Source organism: Colias eurytheme, chromosome 6, assembly GCF_061535395.1.
Source record: "Colias eurytheme isolate Ceu_HAF_F1 chromosome 6, ilColEury1 Martin Lab GWU primary, whole genome shotgun sequence".
In the NCBI taxonomy this organism is placed as follows: Eukaryota; Metazoa; Arthropoda; class Insecta; order Lepidoptera; family Pieridae; genus Colias; species Colias eurytheme.
The window spans coordinates 493,504-512,204 of record NC_142985.1 but is presented as its reverse complement, the minus strand read 5'-3'; the positions used below and the strand labels follow the sequence as shown (position 1 = coordinate 512,204).

The 18,701-nt window shown below is 32.5% G+C and overlaps 3 protein-coding genes and 1 long non-coding RNA gene across 4 annotated transcripts; 1 reads left to right on the top strand and 3 right to left on the bottom strand.

The window, feature by feature from the left end:
• Positions 1 to 1,578: 1,578 nt before the first annotated feature.
• LOC149907373 (uncharacterized) lies at positions 1,579 to 2,977 on the bottom strand. The gene is made up of 4 exons (XM_090103121.1): positions 2,891 to 2,977; positions 2,455 to 2,566; positions 2,069 to 2,158; positions 1,579 to 1,738 (listed from the first exon to the last, which is right to left on the bottom strand). The coding sequence occupies exons 1-4, from the start codon at positions 2,964 to 2,966 to the stop codon at positions 1,660 to 1,662; spliced, it is 357 nt and encodes a 118-aa protein (XP_089959247.1). The 5' UTR covers positions 2,967 to 2,977; the 3' UTR covers positions 1,579 to 1,659.
• Positions 2,978 to 11,564: 8,587 nt separating this feature from the next.
• On the bottom strand, positions 11,565 to 12,338 carry LOC149907372 (uncharacterized). The gene has a single exon (XM_090102452.1). It carries the CDS (start codon positions 12,336 to 12,338, stop codon positions 11,565 to 11,567), a length of 774 nt encoding a protein of 257 aa, XP_089958578.1.
• Positions 12,339 to 13,729: 1,391 nt separating this feature from the next.
• LOC149907371 (uncharacterized) lies at positions 13,730 to 15,162 on the bottom strand. Its single transcript, XR_016456838.1, has 2 exons — positions 14,580 to 15,162; positions 13,730 to 14,013 (listed from the first exon to the last, which is right to left on the bottom strand). It is a non-coding gene; the product is annotated as an uncharacterized LOC149907371 (long non-coding RNA).
• A 481-nt stretch (positions 15,163 to 15,643) lies between these two features.
• LOC149907370 (heat shock protein Hsp-16.1/Hsp-16.11-like) lies at positions 15,644 to 16,274 on the top strand. Its single transcript, XM_090103304.1, has one exon. It carries the CDS (start codon positions 15,685 to 15,687, stop codon positions 16,180 to 16,182), a length of 498 nt encoding a protein of 165 aa, XP_089959430.1. The 5' UTR covers positions 15,644 to 15,684; the 3' UTR covers positions 16,183 to 16,274.
• The last annotated feature ends 2,427 nt before the right edge of the window (positions 16,275 to 18,701 follow it).

Here is an 18,701-nt window from a genome sequence, read left to right as displayed (position 1 = left end):
GGTAATTAGTAGATCCCAGAAGGATTCTTGTAAAAGGGAGTGGGGGTTAATAAGAGGAGGTTACGTATTTTATCGTTGTAGGCTAGGATTTTTAGAAGAATTGTTTGAATGGATGATAATAACTTATGATTTATGAATATTTGAAATAATGTAATTGCTGTAATGTTTATCTAAACTTTAATTAGCCAGGTTTAATTTTTCATCAAAAGATTGTGTTAGAAATTTTTTAAGAGATAAGGTATTATATCGATGGAATGTTATCGAATTAAAAATAATGCATAAAAAATAATGCATAATTAAAGTCTTTTGTGAGTATATAGTGAGGTCGTTTTGTTGCTCAAGTATTGAGTTTTTGTTAATTTTGGTATAAGTAATTTGAATCATAGTAATAGTATGTACACATGATAAAGTGCAATCTATCTGTAAATTAAAGATTAATGAAATTGTATTTATATTAATAAATCATTTGCTAACACATTCCTGATTCAAAATGTAATGTTTTTTGTTACAAAAATAATACTTTATTACCTATACAATATTTATATTTTAATTACCTTAGGACTTTGTAAACTAATTGTATAATATTTTTTCGTCGTGTCGATATCATAGTTGTTTCGAGTACGGAATATAAGCAAAATAAATATTGAACTTATTGAAGTAACCTTTTTTCAATATTTAATGTAGTAACAATGTCACAGTGATGAATGACCATGATTGGAAAAGTTAAATCAATGATCAAATGGTAGTAATAATTATTTATTAAGGTATGTTCAATTGCTCTACAATTTACGAAAGTTTGAACAATGAATTTGAATTAAATCGATTATTGAAAAAATAAATTTAGTGATGAATATCTTATATGAATATGATCTTATATGAAATCTTTACTAATATTATAAAGCTGAAGAGTTTGTTTGTTTGAACGCGCTAATCTCAGGAACTACTGGTCCGATTTGAAAAATTCTTTCGGTGTTGGATAGCCCATTTATCGAGGAAGGTTATAGGCTATATATCATCACCCTAATATCAACAGGAGCGGAGCAATGCGGGTGAAACCGCAGGGAACAGCTAGTTTTAAATATGTGTTTGAAATTGTAAAGCAATTTTGTTTTTTCTCCTATTTATATAAATTTAGTTTATTTGGTAATATGGGTACGATTGTATGTAAATGTTTAATCTAATTTTGTTTATTTTAATGAATATTTGTGATTATTATGAAGGTTCCACGAGTAAGAGGGTATGGATTCAAATAGTTTTAAGGGAATTATCTAATTTATTATTTGAATTTTATTTTGTGCATTTATGTGGTGTGTTTCGAAATAAAGTGGATTGTTCGCGAAGTTTTTTGTTTTATTTTTTATAAACTTACAAGAGTGGTTTATATCTTAAGTACGTTCAAATGAAGTTTGTGTAAAAATAGTATATCATAGCTATCTGCACTATTTAAGTATTACTAGCATTTATAATAATTTTATGGAAATAGGGGAATTAAATGAAAGACAAAAACAATATTTGTAAAAACATTTATTTTCATTATATTCAGCTTAAATTAAAAATAACTATTCTAAAGGCGGGTGTTTATCAGTAAAGCACTGAAGACTACAGTAAATTAACACATTATAAATTAAATAAAATTTAACTACTGAATAAATTTATATTTTATCTATAACAGCTGAATCTGTTATAGCATTCCGATATCGAGTGTGGTTGATGGTCCCAAAGCCTGGCGTTTTCTTTGCTGAAAAAAAAACATTTAAGTATTTAAGCACATGGATGAATATCTAGAAATAATGATTTATTATTCTTTTCATACCATTTGTAAATTGTTATCGTTTCATTTCTAAATAGTCAAATATAAATTTCCTAATGTTATGCAATAAGAATTTTATTTCAATAACAGGAACATTTAGTTATGTACCTACCTAGATTTTACGCGGAAAAAAATATCACGAGATCGACAAAATATTCTAAATTATGATATTAGTGGGATAAAAACTAAAAATACTCCTTGAACTCAAACTCAACAATAACATTTTACTTATACATAAAACTATAAAAAAAAACTCACTTGACGAAGTATAGTTGGAACGCAGCTAAGAAGTTTCGCTGCGAACGCGCATGCAGCTTGCATAGCTGCAGTTTTTCACATTCTTCCTCACTGAGAAAAGAGAACAAATATAACGGTAAAGTTCTTTGTCTTTGATATTGGTCAATTATTTATATTCGTCATGATCGATGTCTAACAGAGACACTGAGAAAGATGAAAATAATTTTATATGTATGTATTAATGTATATCTTATGATTGCTATTTTTACTCATATGAATGCGATGTTAAAATCTCTATGGTTTCGAAACTACCTCAGTTTTATAATCAGGTATTAATTACTTGTACATATAAGTACTTTTAAACGATAAAAAATTTAAATTATTTTCTAATTACGAGATAATTTTACCTTCGCCTAGTTCTAATTCTACTCAAGCTTTTATCTGCAAATCCAGCTCCTATAGATAGAGATGGGTTAATGAATCTTCTCTCAATCCTGTGATATGTTTCATCGCTTATTCCTGTAAAAAAATATATTTTGCTGTGAGCTTTATTCATTTATTTACCTTCTTTGATAGCTTTAATTTAAATTTAAATTTAAAATTGTAATAGTTTTATCATAACTATAACAATTTTAAATGATTAATATACAATTTTATTAAAATATTATTTTATTTAAGTACTTAGTTAATATAAATATTATTTTTAATAAGCTTTTATAAACGGTTAACGACAACGTCTACTAGAATATTTTGAAACAGCTTTTCTTATTTCCGGAAGAAAATTTCCGAAAAAAAATTACTTCAAAGTCTTATTGATAATTCAAACGTATTTTAAAATCTTACCATTTCTCGAATCATCTATAGGCACACAATACACAACACAAAACACAGCAACCAACACAATCAATTTTCCCTCCATTTTTGCTACACTTTATGTCTTATCCTCAATGTCAGTTGTAACTTTTGAACTCGTTTTTATACCATGAAAAATCCCTACCACTATGCTGAAACTTATGACGTCATTCGCACCGAGTAATGATTTTTATAAATTTATCAGTGTGATTATGAGCCGCTAATGCAATTTATGATAAAAACACATAATGCATACGTAGGCGCACGTGAAATGGGATAGCGGAGAAATTACAATGGGGAGGAGAAAGACCTTGCTCTGTGGTTCTTTGCCCTGCAGAGGTGCATTTGTTTTTGATTATGTTGAGGTTTTAGTATATACATAGTTATGTATTAAAATTCCTCACCCACGCTCCAGCTGGCCCGGGTCCAGTCAGAGTAAATAAAAAATCTAAAACGTGTTATTTATTGTGTGCCCTTTATTGTGGCACCCCGTATACAATCCAAATCCACTCAATAATTTTTGAGACATTGCGTTTACAATATAGGTAACTACTTATAGTACTTACCATACTTTGTACAATTTACTACAATGTACCTACCTATAAAAATATTATGTAACTCGCCATCGTTTGAATGAAAAATTAACAGACTAATTAGTAAAGACGAGTTAAATACAAAAGCGTTTATATTCTGACTCATATAGTAAACTCTTGTTTATCCGAGATCCGCTTTATCCGAAATAATAATGCCAATTTTTTATCGAAAGATTATGTTATAAGAAAAATCTTTTTTTCCAAAGCCAAAGCTGCCAAAGGGCGGAATTTGTCTGAAGAATGAAAAAAAACTTATCAGCAATTAAAAAACATGTAACTAGTACTTTCTTATATTCAACTATATTTTAGTGTCCTTTTAAGTGGTCAAAATATTTTTTTCCACCAAACAATATATTACTTATCCTATACATTTATTTATATCTAGGTTTTGCATTTTTTGTACGCACCTACATGGTCATATTTCATGCAAATTGTGGTTTTTCACGGGTGAAAATAAAGGACTTCTGTTTAGCCAAAATGTACGTTATCCAAAAAGGCCGTTGTCCGCATCATGTCGGATAAACGCCAAACGGGAGTTTACTGTCCTTATGTTCTACGTCACGTTTAACTCTAGCGCTCTATCAATGACATTAAGTGATAATTAATTTGGTTTGTCTCAGATTTAAATTGTTTAGTTTTAAGAATTGTATTCTTATTGTAATAATTTCCTGAATAAATGATAAATAAATAAATAAATAAAAATACGAATTTACTTGTTCTAATTTATTGAGACGAATTCAAGACACAGAAACTAAACAGTAAACACATAGAAAAGAGTATTTATGTATGGGATTCTTCTCTACATAAGTGTATCAATAATATATGCGCTGTAATTGATTAGATTATCAATTTATAAAAATCTCTATATTCTCATTCATAGATATGCAGGAAGTTAATTTATGAACGTCACAAACTTGTGAGCACGATTCTATTTCAGGATTGTTATTTAAAATTGCTCTAACATTTCTGATAAATAGATGATTACGATATTTGAACTTTCAATCATTGCTTAAAAATTGCTTGAAACGTCACAGATGTGTAAGTGTGTTAAAATAGGATATAAGTAAGCAATTAGGGGTTAATGATAAAAATATAATTCTTATTCATATCTAATATGTGTGTACCTTATGTGTCTTCAAAATTCGAAGATGAGATAATATGTACCTATATAGGTATGTAGCAGGCAAATTATAATATTTCGCCGTTTACAAACGGTCGGCATTTTGTAATATGCCGAAAATTCGTAATCAGAAATTTTTGGTTTGGATAAGGGGGTGGGTTAGGTTAGGTTCGTGTTTTTTAAAACCTTTTTCATGTTTGTGTGGGTCTATAAAAGTAGGCGTTTTAAACAACAGGTACTTTATTACGTAGGTACCTATTTATAGGTACTTACCGAAACTTTACAACGAATAATAGTAACTAATTGATTTACCTTTCTTAGCTATGTAGGTAGGTATATCAGGAGTAAGATCTAATATTGACTTCATATATTTTCATGTAGATATCTTAATTCTTCATACCTATAAAGCAGGATATAAATTAATCATATTGTGTCAAAGACGTGTAAAATGTACTAAAGAATTGAATCACCATTCAAAAATAACAAAATATAGGTAGCATGAACACGTATTATTTTGAATAACGATTCTTTGGCTTTTCAATTTACACAATGAAAACTGGTTCGAACCATTACAGTTATCACAGAAAATGCTAAATATGGGTATATTAAGCTAAAAACGTACGACAAATTACTTAGAAAATATGCCTAAAAATGATACTTAAAGAATAAAAAAGTCAACATGTCATAATATTATTTATCACTAGCGGTCCGCCCCGGCTTCGCCCGTGGTACATAATATTTACGTTTTCTCTACATAAGAACCATCCTCGTACTTCAAGGTATATAATAAAAAAAGAATTATCGAAATCGGTTCAGCCGTTCTCGAGTTATGCGCTTACCAACACATTTTGCGATTCATTTTTATATATAAGAAGATTAATGATGATTACCTTACGATCCTTTGAAATTGGTAACAAGCTTAGTAACAATTAGTGTAAAAATTTTAAAGGAAGAAAACAACCTTAATGCGAAATTTACGTTCTTTTGCTTTTTTCACAATTAATTATAAATACTTAGTATATTTATAATGTTATACATACTTACTTTTAGGAAAGACTTTCAGTCAAAGAGTCTCCCTGTGACAACACTCGCTATAAAGTGTTCGAAATGTTGGCCGTCGGCCAATAATATTATTATAATGAAGAAATCAAGCTTAAAATCTGTTAAAGTCTTTAATTTCTAAATGTAGAATACTAATAGTAAATCAAAGAAAATACTATATGTACCTACATACCTTACTAGTCTACTGGATAATTAATCATGTCAATGAATATTTGTATGGGTACTGTATAATATAATGTACCTATTTAAGGTAAATGTACGTAATTCCGGAGTACTAAGGCATTCTTAACTTTCCTAGCAATTTCCAATAAAGCAGGAAAGAATTGCGAATTGAAGTTAGTTTAGTCGTAAAAAGAGGTTTTCAGATAAGAGATTGATATGTAACACTACTGTATTTAAACTATTTTATAAAAGTAAATGTAATTTTTCTGGACCTTGTAAATGTCCGTTATTACGGTATAAAATTTGACTTTCCAGGTAATTCCGTAAATGGGTGCTGGTAATTCCGGCATAAGCAGAAAAATGCCGTTTATCAGCAGGATTACATGAAATATTAAACATAAATTTAATGTGACGAGTTCTAAATAAAACAACTTTTTTTTACTGTAGGAAAACAGTTTATTAAAATTTTTAGGTAGGTACCCATTTTACTAACAAACCTTCTTCTATCGATGACAGGACTGTTGGAGCTCCTACTGACTCGTTTTTTGTATTTTTTATTAATTTTGTCATGCAAGGTCTGATTGGGTATGTTATATACCTTAGATGCACGATATATGGTCATGGTTCCATTTTTTAACCGACTTCAAAAAAAAAAGGAGGAGGTTATCAATTCGGCCGGTATTTTTTTTTTATGTATGTACACCGATTACAGCTGTTATCACTTGTTATATCCTCTAAAGCTTTGGCGCGGTCCTCGTTGGAGTACTTTTTGTTTGACATTTCGACCTGAAAAAAAATTAAAATGCAATAGCTCACTCAGGTACTTTTATATCTACCGTAATAAGAGACACAGCCAAAAACAGTGTAGGTAATTGCGGTAGTCACATTAACATAAATTTCTAACGAGTAACTCTTCTTAACAACATAAAATGACTTGAATTGTATAGGAATGCAATCATACTAGTAATAGTTACCAAAAAATATATTGGAAGATACAAGTAAATTAAACAAATTAAATGATTTTGTACCGACGTTATTTGTGACGAATCTGTTGAAAGTAAAAAATTGTTTTCTCTATACACACGTATTTCATAACATAGAGAAATAAAATCGTAATACGTAATTTGATTCCAAGAAACTATGTTATATATTAGACCTGTAACAGCTTTTTTAGTTTACTTATCTCATCTCGTTCCTGACAAATTACAAAAAACAAAATCACCTTCCTTTCCTCTATTCCGTAATTAATACGTAATAAGGGACACGGTTGGTTTTTGGGGTAGGTAATTGCGGCAATCAGAAAATTTCAATTTACTCGCTAAAAACTAAATGAAGTAACTTGAAACGGTAATCAATCAGTTTGTTTTAAAACCCTTAAAAATAATTACATTACTGAGTTATGAAAATACTTACATATCACTCACAATATCCTTATGAAAATCCGCGCGGTAGCTTACGCGTACGCAACACACCCACTACAAGTTATGGCGGTTTGGCGCAGACAGACCGAGGGAGACGTGACAACTGAGCCGATGATGGTTACAGTTCTTTTTAACGCGTGTAAAAGATGCTCTACTGTACACACATAATAGATAATTTTATAACTTTTTGATACAATTAGAAGTTTTCTTATTTTTAGGCCTAAACCGAAAACTTACGGAATTTCGTACACTTACGTAATATGGTACATCTACCTTATGTGCTTAATATTTTTTTATAAGTAATTTAGAACTTTTATTATATTTACATATAATATATTATGTAACTAACTACATATAGTTATAATTTTGTACTCCACTTGTTAAAGAAGATAATTTTATGAATATACTATTAACTTCTGTACTTATATACTTACAAGTAAATAAAATTATTTAGATTATTAACTGTCTGTGAAAAAAATATAAAGCAGATGAAGCTGTTATACCGCCAAAATGATTGGCAATTTTTATTTACTGAAATATCTTAATGTAAGAACATTGCCGTATTTCATCATCTTTAGTAATGGGCATTGTTAAAATGTTGTGCAATATATTCATCTAGTAGTAACTAGTAGGTAACTAGGTAAAGATAATGTACCTATTTACAATAAGGTACCTGCATTATCATATTCGGTAAAATAAATAAATTTAATACTTAATTTAAATATAAAATTATGGTATTTGAGGCTCAATTTATATTAAAACACAAGGATGATGCAATCACTTTTATTTGACACAACAAAACTGACATACGATCGGTGACATTATTTGTGTGTACCCTCACTAATATACTACAATCCCTCCACCTTTAGTTACAACTTAATGACTAGGTATTACAAAAATTTACGTTTTTTACGTATACGCAAAGGATATCTACGAGGTGTCAACTGATCGTCACTCCGGGGGTCTATAGGGGCGGAAGGAGAACTCACGCTAGTAGTGACAGAGCTTCCTTCAGAATCTGAGCCAACTGGTACCGACTCACTCCTCTCCTCCTCTACCTGTTCTTGTTGAGAAGCTGGCGATGACAAGACGTTTGAATCATGAGGAACCCCCTGCAATTGCGGTGGATCTTGTTCCGTAACATGTTCCCCAGGAACTGAAGATTCAGTCACCTCATTAGAAGTGTAGTCCCCGAAGCAACTCACATCATCAGAAACATGTTCATTGTATTTTTTAGAACCCTTATACATCAAAATTTGGTCTATATGTTTGCGAACGTAGACATTTTGTTCTGGTACATAAACCAAATACATCCTTGAGCCAATGTTTTTCTTAATTATACCAAATTTATAAGTATGTTTGGTTCCATTTTTATAATAGTGTTTAAACAAAACTTCATCTCCTGTTTTAAATATAATTTTACGATGACCCCCATAGGCGTTACTTTGTGAAATCTGTTTAGCATGAACATTATCCTTAATGACACTTGACAAAGACTCTGAGGTTGGTGAAGTGCCACCAGCCACCGTACTACGTTCACAAAGTAAATCTAAACGGCAACGTAACTTACGGCCAAACATCAACTCTGCGGGAGAGACACCGGTAGTGCAGTGAACCGAATTTCTATAATTAAATAAATATTCGTATAATTTATCAACCAACATTTTGGAGCTGCCTTCGTTTAAAATCACCTGAATGCTGCGTTTAAATGTTTTCACAGTATTTTCGGCCTGACCGTTAGACGCTGGGTGGTACGGTGCAATGGTTACATGTTTTACTCCATTGCGTTGACAAAAATTTTCAAAATAAGCTGAACAAAAATTAGTTCCATTATCCGTCACTATAACTTTAACTAAACCAAATCTACTAAACATTTCACTGACTCTCAATACCACCGCTTCACTATCTGTCGTTGACATAATAAAACATTCTACCCATTTAGAATATGCATCAACTGCTACTAAAAAATTTTTATTGTTCAACGAAAACATATCTAAATGAATGCGCTCCCAAGGACGCTCGGGGTAGGACCAATGGGCGAGGGGCGCGCGCGGGGGGCTGCTACGAAAAACATTGCAAATACTACATGAACCAATTTTTTGCTCAATATGTTTATCGATGTTAGGCCACCACATACGAGTGCGCGCTTCATTCTTAGTTTTAACGATTCCAAAATGAGAACTATGCAATTCATTCAATAAACGTTCACGTAAAATGGTAGGAATTACAATCTTATGGCCGCGCATAATGCAACCATCTTCATATGAAAGTTCATTTCTACACATAAAATACGGTTTTAAATCTACATCCGCAAGCTTTTTAGGCCAACCGTGCTTAATGAAATTTATAATTTTAATGAAAATATTATCATTTTCAGTGGCGCTCTTAATTTCGTTAAAAGATATAGGTTTTAAAAATAAATTCGCAATAAAATTAACGTATGAACATGAGTCGGTTGTATTTAAATCACATTCAGATTCAGACGGAATTTCTAGAACCGATCGAGACAAAAAATCTGCAACATTGTTATTGCTATTAATATATTCGATATTAAAATTGTATGCCGATAAAAACAACGCATATCGCTGCAAACGGTTCGCAGCGAGTTCGGGAATACCCTTTTTTGATGCAAATATCGACAACAAAGGCTTATGATCAGTTCGTAAGGTGAAAGGAACAGTACGACCGTACAAATAATGATGGAATTTTTTTATTGCAAAAACTATAGCAGATGCCTCTTTCTGAATCTGCGCATAATTACGCTCCGCGGACGACAACGACCGCGACGCATACGCCACTACCCGCTCAGCGCCGTCCGGCTGCCGCTGTGCCAGCACGGCGCCCAGCCCCGCCGGCCCCGCGTCTGCCGTCACTATCGTACACAGCTCGGGGTCGAAGTGAGCCAGCACCCGATCCGAAGATAATTCTTGTTTAATTCTACAAAACGCCTCATTCTGTTCACGGCCCCAAAACCATTTTGTATCTTTTTTTAGTAACAAATGTAACGGATCCAAAACACTCGATGTGTTTGGTATGAAACATCTATAATAATTTACCATACCTAGAAAAGATTTCAACTCACTAACGTTCTTTGGGCAACTTGCGTTTAAAATAGCTTCAACTTTTTGTTTTGATTTATGTAGACCGTTTTTATCTATGACGAAACCGAGATATTCGATAGACGTCTGAAATAATTTACATTTCTCTCGTTTTACACGTAAACCCGCATCCTGCAATCTACTCAAAACCAGCTCTAATCTCTGCAAATGCAATGCTTTTGTAGGACCCGTTATCAAAATATCGTCCAAAAAGACGCAAACTCCCTCAATACCCACCAATAACTGATCCATAGTACGCTGAAAAATGCACGGAGCGTTCGATAAACCAAAAACCAGTCTATTGTATCGAAAGAGACCCAAATGAGTGTTGATACATGTCAATTCTTTGGAATTATCTAATAATAATTGATTGTAAGCCCTAGAAAGATCTAGCTTAGAAAATTCTAACCCTCCGTGTAATTTAGAAAAAATATCTTCGATTCTAGGCAGCGGATAATTATCGATGTACAGCACTTTGTTTAAAGTTACTGAAAAATCCCCACAAATTCTTATATTACCGTCGGGTTTTAAAACGGGAACGATAGGTGTTGCAAAATCAGAGTAATCAACCTTTTCCAAAATACCTAAATCAAGTAAACGATTTAATTCCGCCTCCACTTTAGTTTTCAATGGAATCGGCACCGGTCTAGGTTTAAAAAATTTCAATTGACTCCCTGGTTTGATTTTTAAAGTCACTTTATATTTATTAAACGTACCTAAGGTATCACTAAAAAGTACAGAATATTTATTTAAAATCTTATCTGCAAGTCCGTTTGATTCTAAACTGTTGTAGTTACACGAACTAAACTCCAAACTAAAAATAGAAATAAAATCACGGCCTAAAAGTATCGGTTGGTTTTTGTGTGTGTTTACAATAAAAAAATTAATCGGTTTAACGATATTATCATAGGTAACGTTCATACAAATATAACCCAATGGGTTAATTCTAGTCCCGTTATAACAATTAAACACCACACTACTCGGTTGTAACAACAGTTTACGTTTAAAATATTTTTCATAAATAAGATATGGCAAAACGGATACTGCACTACCGCTGTCGATTTCACAAATAAACTTTAACGAATCCAACAACACCGAAAGACGCATAGGTTCTCCATTTAAACATTTAATATTAAATAACTCACCAACTTCAGAGTCCTCGCCGTGCATTTCTACATAATTATTACGCTTAACATTAACGTTACAAACTCATTGTAAATGCCCATGTTTACCGCACTTATTACAACTATAACTTTTAAAACGACACTGCTCTTTTGAATGGCCTTTACCACCGCACACTACACATAACACTTTCTCACTGAAGCTGGGGCCCCGGGCCGCCCTCCCGGGGGCGCCGGGACGGACGGCGAACACACCAACCGGACCTCGTTCAACTCCCGGCTGCAAACTCGCCGATGATGCCGAATCAGCACTTTGCAATGCCAAGCGGGCACACTGCACGCTTAATGCCATCTCCAACGCCTTGTTGAAAGACAAATTATCGATATTCTCAGCGAATAACTTTTCTTTTTCTTTGGCATTTACTAGACCCAATACAAATCTATCACGTAGTGCTGTGTCCAATGCGCCCTTGAAGCCACAGTGTTGCGCTAAATGTCGTACTCGCGCCGCCCATTCAGTTAAATCTTCCCCCGGTCTTTGTTCAGCCTTATAAAACAAATATCTTTCAGCAAAACTACTTCTCTTCGAGATAAAATGATCGTTTAACTTCTGTACGAGTGTGGCGTACTCGATGTTTTCTAAATCCGAAGGAAATACTAAATCTTTAGCGACGCGATAAGTGTCTTCTACCAACGCTGTCAACAACAACGCGCGGCGCTTCACCCCGGCTTTGTCTGTATTTTCATCAATGCTGTTAGCCGTGCAATACTGCTTAAATCGACTAATGAATATACTCCATTCTTGCGCGCGGTGGTCGAATGTGAGATTGCTGCCAAATGATGCATTTCCAACAAAAGACATATTTCACTGTATTCTTTGTACTTTTTCACGTGTGAATTACTATTTCCTCGTCGCCAATTATGGTATTTGAGGCTCAATTTATATTAAAACACAAGGATGATGCAATCACTTTTATTTGACACAACAAAACTGACATACGATCGGTGACATTATTTGTGTGTACCCTCACTAATATACTACAAAAATATAAAATAAGGACATCGCCAGGAATAAGAAGTATCCATAACTATTGAATATAAATAAATAAAAATTATAGAAATTATCTCATTAACTAAAGTACAATAAATAAAAAAGTGCAATAGGAACGTTAGGAATTTTTTTTTTATCGGCTGTCTCAAAATTACACTAAGGGCCGGCGCCCACTGCCGGCACGGCGTGGCATGGCAGGGCAGAGGATTTTATTACTAATGAAGTTATTTTGAATCTTATTTCAATCAGTTTAGAATTCAAGTTACTTTATTTCGATGCCACGATGCCGCGACGTATCGCAGGATGCTGCAGCATGACACGGCACGCCGCAGGATGCGGCGGCATGACGTGTCTTGCTTTGGGGTCGAGGAATTATGATTGCTAGCTAGTTGAAATAAGGTTGAAACTTATGCAGCATTAGTGGGGCTTTTAGCAGGATGCCACGGCATGCCGCGGGATGCCATTGCACGCCGCGGGATGCTCTGCCGTGCCATGCCGTGCCGTGCCGGCAGTGGGCGCCGGCCCTAACGCGAAGTTTTAATTAGACAATACATGCGGCCTAATGCCATTCTGTGCTATTAGTAGTATGATTCATGGGCATTTTCACAAAAATGTACCCCCTCCTTGAAAAATATATTTTTTTTGATAGTATTATATTTTAAACTTTTTTTGGTCTCTTTAAAACGGAAATTCAATATACTTCAAGAAAACATATAATATGATGGGTTTAAAATGAGAAAACTGTAAAAATAATAGGACACAATGGAAAGTCTCGCAATTTTATATCAGTTGTGTGACTATATTCAGTAGCTGGAAAAACAGTGCAAAATATAAGAATTTTTAGATATTGTTTATTTATTAACTTAAAATCGTTATTTTGTATATTTTAAACACTCACTATTCCCAACTTTTGGATCTAAGCTAATTAAAAAAAACAATAGTATATTCAGTATTGTGACTCTGGTACTTCAACTGTCATTATTATCTTTACATTTAAAATGTTAGATACTTTTTTAGAGAAAAGGCAACAAATATTACACTTATGTATTATTCTCCATTAAAGAGACTGATTTGAAGGGCATTAAATGTAAAATCTACTGAAATATTTAAAAAATTCAGCTCCGTAATATAGGGACAGTCACACAACCGAATACCTAAAAAGGGAAAGGGTGCGTTTACATGGCGAAAAAAAAGTACGCAGGCACACATAATAAATATAATTATAAACTTAACTTAACTTCAAACTAAATTATCACAATCAGTTCGGGCTTAAGCCATCACATTATTATTATTTATCTAAAGGGTAAATTACTATCAAAATTCAAGAATAAGAAGTCTCTTTTATGTTTTATATTGGCACTAATCAAATTAATCAGTCGATAATCAGTCTTCGTGATTCGTTTATTATTAACCTTAAATAATCTCAATCACCATATTTGATAAAAAAAATCTTGTTTCAGTGGACGCTGCAAACACGAAGGTTAATCTGTAAATAAAAAAAAAAAACAATGAAAAATATCGTGAAAAAAATTAATTTTTGTTCCATTATTATCTTTCGTTGTTATACAAGGCACATTGTCTAGATTCTTAGTTCTGCTGGCTTATTTTGTTTCTTTTTCTGCATAATGCTTCTTTTTTTTTTCCTCAAAAAAAAATTTTACTTCCTCATGCAAAATGATCAATCAGCTGTTGCGATTTGTATGGGGAAATAATTTTTATTTTTGAAATCTACTTTTTGCCGTAGTTTCCTACTCAGTCAAAAATGTCTTAGAAAAATATTTTTATAGCTCAAGAAAATCGCCATGTAAACATTGCTTTATGTGTTCAGGCATGTTGTGACTTTTCGTTCAGCGTATATGTGACCGCTCAAATAGTCACACAGCGGAAGTCACATTTGATAATCCTCTAGTAATAAAAACGGTTTAAAATATAACCACAACACTTATATTCATCAAAACTTTTGATCAACTTACATATAAAAACATTTAAAACAAAATTAACTAAATACTACAAGATAAATAGATAGAAATAAGCCAAAATATGGTCACATACCTGAATGAAGAATTTGGTCCCTGCGGCTTGCAAACACGCGTGCACTCCTTCTAAGCAGTTTTTTGACCCTGACGGCTTCTAACCTGATAAGTTGCATAGCAGTAGCTATGGTGTTGACAGTAATGCAAAACTATTTGAACCACAGTAATTTTCTTTTTAGAAAATCGGTGACACAACTGAATGTTCCGGGAAGGACAATTTTTTTGATTTTCTTTTTTATTTTTTTATCTTTTATTTTGTTATATAAGGTTATTATATTTTAACTATTATCACAGTAACTGATTATCCTGGACCAAATAAAACCTTAAAAGATGGTACCTTTCTTACAAAAAAGTTAAGAAATAATGTAATAAACGCGTAAGAGTAAGCAGGGGACAGCGTAAAATTACCCATTTTTCGATTGTTATTTATAATTAACTTAACTTTATTTTAGATTTTGTCATAGTTTTTGTTAAAAAAACAAAATATTGTATACGTATAATCACTTTGATAACATATATAAATAATTCTGGCAACTACTTCATTATATAGAATTTAATGAATTCGAGGGACAGTTGAAAATCAGGGGGGTATACATTTTTGTGAAAATGCCCTCATACAATTGACAATTTGTATTTTGTTTACATTTTTAGTTTTACTATTCGACAGTAGATGTATCTTTAATAAACATGTACAGTATTTCAGCATTCACCAGAGGGCAATATAATCAATCACAAAATTAAATTATTTATTCAATTAGCCGATAGATAGCACTATTCGATAAGAAATTCCTGATTTTACTGGAAATTTCGCGAATAATTGTGCCGCTTCTAGACGATAGATGGCGCCCATCGCTATGGCTTATACATTTTAAGTCTACTACCACCCACCAGAGGGCTCTATTCTCAATATAAAAATTAATTAGTTGTTCTATTAAGCAATAGATGTCTCTGTTTGTGAAGAAAATTCGTGTTTTAACTAGAAATTTCGCGATTTATGGTGTCGCTTCTAGACGACAGATAGCGCTCATCGCTAGGGTATATAAAAGCCGGCTTCTGTGTGTTGCGTCAGTTGATAAATAAACATTGACGCGTTAAAAGAGCGATAATCGAAGAAATTAAGCAAAATGTCTCTAGTTCCGTACTGGTTGCGGCATTTGAGGAATCTCACGTACCGAGATCCGTTTATGAGAGTTTTGGAAGACCCCTTCGCGGTATTTGCGAAGGACCCGTTCTTCCGTGATCCTGTAAAATATATGCGACAAGTGACAGCGCCGTTGGAAAATGAACACCATGGAATTGAAGGAGTTTACTCCGATTCAGAGGTAAAAATGGATGGGAAGAAGGTGGAAGTGCATTTGGACGTACAGAATTTCACCCCAGAGCAGATTCAGGTGAAAACCGTTGGCAACGAAATAATGGTTGAAGGAAAGAAGGAGGTTAAGCGTGAGGACGGTTGGACGAGGAGTCACTTCGAAAGGAGGTTCCTGTTGCCCGAAGGTTTCCCGCCAGAACGCGTGGAATGTCATCTGGATAAAGGGAAGTTGAAGTTGGTCGCTTTCAGATCAGAACCATTGCCTGAAAGAAATATCCCGATCCAAGATAAGAGCAACGACAAGGCATAATCTGTATAAAAATTAGTTCTTTATTTATAAAATCTTAGACTGATTAGAATATTTTTATGTAAGTTTGTTATTAGTTAATAAATAAAATACCTTTCAACAATAGCGTTGTTTCATTGTTTAACCCTGTTTAACCAGTATGCATATTTATTAAAATGCCTATTGAGTTTATTAATTTTTCCTGTAAAACATTGAAAGAAATAAAGAAAATAATATCAGTTCACGGAACAAATAATGTTATAATTACAAATTTTTTATTATACTTATATTTTTGTATACTCCATATGCATTTAGTAAATTCGGTTATTTCAATGTTAAAAACAGACACTCCTAGGCTTGCTTTGTTCAAACAAATAATTTTTAGGGCATAACGATTGATAAATATGAACTTTTGATAAGATAAACCAAAGAATACCTACCTATAATGAACCTAAGCAGCCGATATTCATTATTAAATATTGTCTTTATAATTTTATACCGACTCTACCATGGCTCTATCTAAAGTTATCACCCTTTTCCTACAAATTACAACCACTCATATACAGATATTTTCATCACATCACACATCATCTACATAAATATACTATTCGACAATCACCAAACATCAAATATGAATCATCTTCGACCACACGCACTCTTCAAAAGCATTCCAAACGTTGATGAGGTGCAGATAACTTGTCAATAATATCTCTGTAGACGTCCATCAGAGACCTTGGAGAGAATAACAGACAGACAGCCTGAGGAACTATGAATAATAACGCATTATCATATTCCAATCTGTGGATTTATTAATATCCTTCACGCAATATTCAATCAAATCTTTATTTGTAGAATGTGGTTACAAAAGATTTATATTAGATGCATACTTACTCTTTTACTCTACATTATGGCTTTTATAGGTATTTACATGGTATTTACTGTGAAAATTTACTTCATAGTTCATACTATACATACATCTATTGTTTCGAATGAAATGAAGGTTATCTGAAAAACATAGTTTTTCATATGTACATAATACGAGTTAACTTTCACTTTAATTTCATGTTTAATGCGATTAAGGCCCGATTTTTCAATGCTTGCATAAAACTTATTCGTCGAATAATGTATAAAACTACCATTTTAAAAACGTATTCTAATTGCCCGTATTTGACAGTTTACGTGACATTTTAATATTATCGTGTAATACTTTATTGGACGGATAAGTTTTATCCAAGCATTGAAAAATCGGCCCTAAATAAATAAAATACGTCAATAATAACAAATGTTTTATTACATCATACTTTTAATAAATATTCATGTTTTACATCCTGTTTTTCATTGTAACATTTTTGTTACGGAAATTGAAGTAAGTAATAATCAAGCTATGTACTATGTATATACTTATCGTATACATAAAAAGTCCATACCAAATCACTCTACATTAAAAAAAAGTAACTTTTGTTCTAAATTTTCCAATCATTATAATAGTATCTCTGAGTAGATAGCATTAAACCCTTAAACCAACTGCGTCGTTTGTTTTCACAGAGCCTAACCCAACGTAACCGATATTTTACTGTTTCTAGTTACTACCCGGTAAGGCCAAGAGCACAATTAGTCGATTTTAACCGACTATATAAAAGAAAGAGTGTATATCACTGACAAATAAGAACAACACTCGCTTTGTTTTGAAATTATGATTAACCAATGTAGCTATTCATAGGTTAGTATTTGATTATAGTCTGTAAGAGATTTACATTGAAGTAAAAATTACAGAATATTTTAAGTGTTATTTCAGTTATATACATAAACTAGATTACCGCCCGCGGCTTCGCCCGCTTTGTCTAAAACCTAATAAATTATATACCTACTAAAACCTTCCTCTTGAATCACTCTATCCATTAAAAAAACCGCATCAAAATCCGTTGCGTAGGTTTAAAGATTTAAGCATACAAAGGGACATAGGGACAGAGAAAGCGACTTTATTTTATACTATGTAGTGATAGTGATTAATATCTATTAAACCAATAACATGATGACGACGATCGAAGATGCTGCATAAATAAAAATTAATCTAATTTAATTAGATACTTAAAAGTTAAAACTATCCTTCTGATAATACTTAACAATAATAAACCCCACAAACTTTATATAATTTAGTAAACAATATAAAATAATTACATACAATATTTACTATCTACTTCTATTTTAAATCACATCAATTCAAAGCGTATGCACTCCCCCTAACAATTTCGGCGAGGCTACGAACCTACGCGCGTCGCTCAGTCGTAGCTCTGAGCTTACCTTCGTCTGGTTGAAGCGAGCTTTTCAACTTTCATTCATTATTTATTATTAACCGTATTAAGTGATTGGTTTATTTATTATATTTTTATATGTCTTGATGTGATAGTAAGTGGTATTAAAGTCGGTGAATAAAAGGGTAAAAAGTTATTTAAATAGGTGAAAAACCAATTTTTTACTAGATACTTATTAATGATAAATATTTAAAATTTCATTTCCATTAATTTCCTTATTTTGCAGTACGT